This window comes from Vanessa tameamea, chromosome 9 (genome assembly GCF_037043105.1).
Source record: "Vanessa tameamea isolate UH-Manoa-2023 chromosome 9, ilVanTame1 primary haplotype, whole genome shotgun sequence".
NCBI classification, from domain to species: domain Eukaryota; kingdom Metazoa; phylum Arthropoda; class Insecta; order Lepidoptera; family Nymphalidae; genus Vanessa; species Vanessa tameamea.
In genome coordinates, this window is record NC_087317.1 from 12,742,637 (window position 1) to 12,749,762 (window position 7,126).

At 33.6% G+C, this 7,126-nt stretch overlaps 1 protein-coding gene across 1 annotated transcript; it reads right to left on the bottom strand.

Annotated features, from left to right (window-relative positions):
* Window positions 1–578: 578 nt before the first annotated feature.
* On the bottom strand, window positions 579–6,599 carry LOC113402070 (uncharacterized). Its single transcript, XM_026642194.2, has 4 exons — window positions 6,398–6,599; window positions 4,705–4,822; window positions 1,363–1,531; window positions 579–797 (listed from the first exon to the last, which is right to left on the bottom strand). The coding sequence occupies exons 1-4, from the start codon at window positions 6,448–6,450 to the stop codon at window positions 616–618; spliced, it is 522 nt and encodes a 173-aa protein (XP_026497979.2). The 5' UTR covers window positions 6,451–6,599; the 3' UTR covers window positions 579–615.
* Between the last annotated feature and the right edge of the window lie 527 nt (window positions 6,600–7,126).

Sequence of the window (7,126 nt, forward strand, 5' to 3'; positions counted from 1 at the left end):
GAAATAATGTTACATGCTTGTATTAAATGTTATTCCATATAAAATAATATTAACTAAAGGTGTACAAATTATTGATCAATTAATTACAATAAAAATTGTATATATTTATAATATGTGATATTATTAATGATATAATTAATTATGATATCCTATGACGTAGCACCGTACTGGAGGCTAGGGCTAGTCTCTAACAATATATAACATAGTTGTTGTTATTGCTTTTCGTTTCAATAAACACAATATTACTTAAGAATTACCACTTTTACTCTATGTTACCGCTTTGTGCAAGCCCGTTTAGGTAGATAAGTATCATTGTGTTCCAGTTTGAAAGTTGATTGAGCCAACGAGACAACGGACATAACATCCCAGTTTCCAAGGTTGTTGGCACATTGGTGATATGAGGAATTATTAATATTTCATAACGCGCATGGGTAGTGGTGACCACTTACCATATTGTCACCCAACTATGACTTAAAAAAGAGATCTAATTTATTTGTCAAGGTACAATACATAAATTAAATTATAATGTCGATACCTATTCGTGCTGCCTATCTATTACATATGTCATATAAATTCCTATTATGATATAAAATGCAATAGTATTTCACAATTTAATCATAGTATGTCATACATAATTCGCATAGGTATACAGTCTTTTACACGTGCATCAAAACTACGCATATTTGCACGCATCTGGTCCCACGACTCCGCACGTATCTCGTAGTTGTGCGGACGGCACGCGCAACAAATTCCACAGTTGCAAAATGCACAGCAACTTATCACTGCATCCCATGCACCTGATGTAAAAAAAATAAAGTGATCTGTATGTAACTGTTCTTGATCGTTTCTGGCCACAGTCTCCACTCGCAAGAGAGACAAGTTCATTGCGCATGATATGTTATAGAATTTCCAAAGTGAGAAAGCAGAGAGCCAGAAAATAAGCAAGGCAAAACTGACTTACAAAATATGAAAATATATGCAGAACAGTTGAAAGTATTGCCGCGATAGAGGCATGGCTAAAACAAAGAATTGTCGGTCTCTTTGATGACAATCAGACGCTAGAACGTTATAACTGAAACGATGAATTGAGACATAAATGAAAATAAAACTCAATGCTTAGGTCAAGCGAGTGATGAGAATAGTTGTAGAAATGATTATTGCCACTATGGGTTGCTCCAGTTCAGTTTGGTTAACATCGATCAAACTCCTTTGCATTTCAAAGCCATAAAATCGGTTATTTAGCTTATGAATATAATTATCTACTACAAGATATTTTTGTGCCCTTAATAAATTTTCTTGTTATTCATTCTACGTAGGTAAAATTTTAATTTAATTCGTATCTTACTATCGAGAAAGACCTACCCAATTTTTTCGCCATTTCCGCAAACTTTATATATGGTGTATCAACTTTGTCATCTAAGGGTGTTTGGCAAATTCGGACGATGTTCGGAGGCGAGCTAGCGTTCCGTTCGTTTATCACTAGGCGATGTTTTCTTGCAAACAAAGGACAGAGGCTGTTGGCGTGAACTTTCTGAAACAATCGTTGCTCAGTGGCAGGCGGCTTTGAGCAAGCCTGGTTAGCCACCCACTCATTATATATTCTACTGCCAAGCAGTAATACCAGGATTGTTTTGGTTTGAGGGATGAGTGAGCCAGTGTTGCTCCTGGCATAAGGCACATTATACAGAGTTATTGGTAATTCGACTTATTCCCGTTAGGAGGTGATGGGGGTGACTATTTTCGATAAGTTTAACCCCCATATGCATTATGAAAAAGTGAACCATTATTGAAGATCGCAAAATAAGAATTACAAGCTCATCAACTATGACGCGGAATAATTTGACTTGTTCGAAAGTCTCGTGACTTAACGCGACTTTGCGTACGCAATAAGGGAAGTCACTTCGAACAAGAACTTTAATTAGGCTAAATTACAAAATGTTTTAATTGTAACTTAGCTACTGAACGGTTTCTGTTTATAAATTGAATGGTATTGTTGTTAATTAATTTTATGGGAATTTACCCAAATTCGTTCATTTTCGAATACGAATTTCCACAAGCCTCCCTCGGTGATCTTTTTTTAGTTGCTTTGAAATAAGTTCCTAGTTGTAATACATTTTTGAAGAGATAAGAAAACGGTAATGCTTTTAAATTAATCTGCTTTTAAAGGCAGTTACATAACGACTTTAATGTTTTTTTGTGTAAAAAAAAATTATGAAATAATATCGTTTTCGGTCTCGCATTTTTTAATTCGTAACGATAATTATTCTTTTAATATTGATAAATAACCAGTGTTTAATCGTTTTTATAAATCAGAAGAAAAAATTAGATCTAAATTAATACTTTTTTTTTTAATAAATTTCTGAAGTTGCATTTTTGACTTATTTTAAAAAGGCTTAATAACGTGATAACTCAAAAATGGTTCACTTTTGCATCATGCATATACGGGTTAAGATTATCGAAATCAGTCACCCCTATCACGTCCTAATGGAAATACGTCGAATTACCGATAACCCTGTTTATCAAAGAAAGATATAAAACGCGTGAAACCCATTTGTGATTAGAAATATTTCATAAAAGACCTCTAGTAGTTTTAAATTTAAGGATTCTATCCACATCACCACCTTATGAGTTTTTTTATTGTAGGTGATCACCACTGTCCATATATATTGGCGTCATATAAATATAAAACGATTCATTACATCGAATATAATGCGGCCCCAACCTCATGAACTGGGTTTATTTAAATGATGCAAGCCCGTCTGGGTAGGTAACACCCACTCATCAGATATTCTACCGCTAAACAGCAGTACTCAGTATTGTTGTGTTCCAGTTTGAAGGGTGAGTGAGCCAGTGTAACTACAGACACAAGGAACGTAACATTTTGGTTCCCAAGTTTGGTGGCGCATCGGTGATGCAGGGAAAGGTTAATATTTCTTACAACGCCATTGTCTACGGGCAATGGTGACCACATACCATCAGGTGGCCCATTTGTCGTCCGCCTACTGATATCATTAAAAAAAAACAAATTATTTTTGAGGTCATATAAATTATAAGACTAGCTACTACTTTTATAAAATGATCTAATCAATGATCTACATTCGTCATTATATCAAGTAAATAACGAGATAAACAGACTAGCTTTGGTGTCACGTTTGAAATTTCCAACTCGTATAGAAAAACTAGATAAATATATTTACTCCGTTCGCTTGGATAGAGGTTCGAGCGTACTATTTTCAAAATGGGTACAAAAGTTCAATTGACAGGAGCAGTGTAAAAGGCAAAACAAACTTCAAGAAGTAGTTACTTTTGTGTCGACTTCACGAGGCAAATCGTATTACTCTTCGTAGAAACTACCGCCGAGAACTGGACTGTACTGGTTTTTATAATTTCAACAATTTATTCTATTACTTGACTTCAGTTGGAATGACATTTATATAATTCATATTCATATTTTGTTAGAAATCTTTTGGCAGGAATTTGAAAAGTAAAATATTACAAATTCTTAAATATATTCTGCAGATTAGCTCCTACATTTAGGGTATAAAATATATTTAACAGTCTGTGAATTTCCCTTGTATTAGAAATACTTATCTGAACATCATTCGTATAGCTTTAAAAATTAATACAAGATGTTTTCCACGTAAAATTAGAAATAAAAATGATGGTAACTGATTTAATGTAAATAGGATATGTTTGTCAATTTTGATGTTATTTCAACATTAGGATTATAACGTTTATAAAATTAAACAAATTATATAAAATATTCTGTGTACTGATACGTATTTATTATTTGCTGGGTTAAGGCCTCTTCTTGTTGACAAAATTCGAAGCTACAGAAGATACGATAGCCTATTGCGGGTTGATGGATGTATACGTAGGCCATTTTCAGTCGAAACACGCATGTATATTTATGATGTTTATTCCGTGTCGAGAAAGATATTAATTACAGACACAAGCACGTACACATTTTTGTGCTATTTATCGTATGCTCTATGTTGTATTATAAACACATTCACTCACGAAGGTGCGCTCTTCCTATTTTTCCCTTCTTATTTTTGCTTTACCCTCAGTCTTCTAATTGTAACGCACACTAAGACAGACATCTTGTAAGCACGATCTTCACTCACTCATACTAATGCACACCAATGATAATTTGACGTGGAAGGTCACGTATTCGTTAGTGAACAGATCTACACTACGCTATAACATAAGTTGGAATCTATATGAGCACTTTGATATATTTGAAATTATGAAGTCAGTCAATAAATCTCGAGTTAATCACAATTAATAAAATGAGAGACTTTTACTTTTCTTCTGAAATTCAAACGTGTGGTGATGCGATGCGTGTCATCACCTAGTTGTGTGTCATGAATTACATGACAAAGGCTGGTAGAATATAATGTACTATCACACTACTGGTTGGCTACAAAATATTTATTTCAAATTTGGTAGGTTTGCTAGCTTACTGGATTATTTGATGCTTTAGTTTGCCTTTGTGCGAGCCCGTCTGGGTATGTCCCACCCACTCATTGAAGATTATGAAGCCAAAAAGCAATACTTAGTTCTGTTGTGTAGCGGTTTGAAGACACATTCGTTTCCATGGTTGGTGACGTGTTGGCATTGGTTGTCATGTCCATTTATCATTTGGAAAAAGTAAAGGAGTATGTTTATTTACAAAATTAAAAAGAAAAAACAAATGCTTACCGATGGCCATCTTCTAAAACATTCTTGTATAGGTTTTCTTTCAAGTACAAGTTCGGCTGACGTCTTGTGGATTTCTCCCTTCCATTCTCGTCTACGGCTCTTACAAATCGGTCTGCATCTGCATTAATCAAATTCCGCCTGTCTTTAAAATATTTTAATGGAAACAGGTGGTCCTTATATATTTATATAAAAGCGTGGCTGTTCAGTAGATTTAATCATGGCTAGTATACGTATGTGGATAATTAACAAAAATGACAGACAAATCCGTTTCCAAAACAATGTATAACAATCTTCCAGTAACGGTTATTAATAACAGTATTAAACCTTTCTATCATTCATCATATCATCATACTAGATATACTATCTGCTGATTTCTTCCGAAAAAAAAACAAAATGGCTGCCTCGACACGAGGGTCCGCTGGTGTGCAAGTAACACACTCTTACGTTGATACTTTTTATATACTCATGTTATTGACGCACCGTCATTAAATTCCTTGTTTGTTAGTTTGTTTGTTTCTGTGAAGATATAATGATTGGTGATGTGATTGGTCTGGGTAGGTACACTCATCGTGTAATCTTCCATCAAGCAGCAATACTTGGTGCTGCGTGAGTGAACCAGTGAAACTCCAGGTACAAAGGACATAACATCTCAGTTCCCAAGGTCAGTGGCGCATTGGCGATGTGAGTGGCGCTAATGTCCATGGACACTTGCCATCCAGTGGCCCATTTTCACGTCCGGCCCAACTAAGTCATATAAAAAATTCTAGCTGTGGCCCGTGGGTTTGCTCGTGTTAAGGGAGAAAGGGGGCAAATGTTTGAAAGCCTATATCATTTTCTGATTAGTTAATCGGTTAAATAAAAAAGATGTAAAAGCACAAGAAACAAAAAAAGTATATATATATGTTGTATCTATTTTGATAAAGAGGTAATTGAAAGTTTTAATATATTTTTGATTGTTATTTCGTCGCTGCTTTTTATTTACACGGATCACTTGAGCTTAGTTGGATGAGTAGAAAAACAGTCTATTTATATCTACGTTCAATATATAGGCCAGTTTGAACGGATATTTTACCAAGAGTTAATTAAATACTAAGCTCTGCGAAGTCTAATCAAGCAAGCTAATTATAGAATAGATTTTTTTTTTAATTATAAAATAAGTAGGCGGAAATGGCAAAGGCCACCATCACTCATAGACATTAGCGTTGTAATATATTTAAAACATTCCTTAAAACTTCAATGCGCCAACAACTTTTGGAGAATATGATAAGATACCGGGAAATATAATCAATTTACCATTTACTAAATTTAAAAAGTTTATTAAGACTAAATTAAGAAATGAATCTTATTTTATTCATTAAAATAATACTTTTTAGAAAAAAACGCCTGGATTTAGGCTCGGGTTCCATCATAGGACAGTAATTATTGTAAAAAACAGCATTGTAAATCTGTTTATTTGAAAAGAGCAACAATGCTAGTTTCTTATCGCTGGAAGCTGCTTTCCAAAACGGTGGTAGTATTTAAATATCAAAGATTCAAAAACGCTTTATTGTGAAGTTTACGTAAATAAATTTGATTTGATTGAGTTAAGATGTTATGTCCCCTGTAAAGCACAACAACTTATTGAAGCATGTTAATGTTCAATTAGCAAAATATACATATATTCAAATTCTTAATTCATTTAAGAGGGACTTACTTGCATACGTCTTTAGTACCTCTTCTGTCCTTGATTTTCGGTAATTTTAACATTTATCCGAACGAATAATTAGCTTGAAACACAAATTCATTAACTTATTTTCCTAATTCTGAAGTACAGATAATTAATTTAAGAAAAATATACCTTAACAGTGTATAATAAACTTGTAATTTGAAAGCGTTTTCGTGAATATATTTTTATATTAAAAAAAAAACAAACTAAAAATATAGTTTTGTGGCTAAAACTAATCCATTATTAATAATACATGGGCGCGTTACCATGACACCGTTATATTCTTTTTGAATTTGACACGACGAAGTAAATACTTTTTGTTACAACAAAACCGATTATAAAAGTCTATTTTAAGTGCAGCGGATGAGCGGCAGCCTATCTTAAGGGAGACTAACCAACTACACATAAAATATTATAGTTGACGAGTGTGCGAGCAAATACATGCTCTGTCCCCTTATCGGGCCTAATCCGAATAACCCAAACCAGCTCAAGTGCACGATCACCGGCTTTACATGTTTAAAAAGGAGACAGATTCACAGACTTACAGACTCCAGAAGAACCCAATTCCTTTTTTTTAACTAACTAAACACTATTGATAAATACATTTATTTCATTAATAGTTTTTTATTCTACTCCATATTTATACATTGTTTGTCTTTAAGATTAATCGTAATTATGTCACAAACAAAACAATACTAAATAAAAATAGTTTTTTTT

What these genes read in the sequence shown, in the direction of transcription:
- LOC113402070 (XM_026642194.2), bottom strand. Translation starts at nt 6,450, where the DNA reads ATGTTAAAATTACCGAAAATCAAGGACAGAAGAGGTACTAAAGACGTA. An exon ending in GGTACTAAAGACGTATGCAA is followed by an intron (nt 4,823 to 6,397) that starts GTAAGTCCCTCT and finishes TGATTAATGCAG; the next exon opens with ATGCAGACCGATTTGTAAGA. An exon ending in GGAAATGGCGAAAAAATTGG is followed by an intron (nt 798 to 1,362) that starts GTAGGTCTTTCT and finishes TTTTTACATCAG; the next exon opens with GTGCATGGGATGCAGTGATA.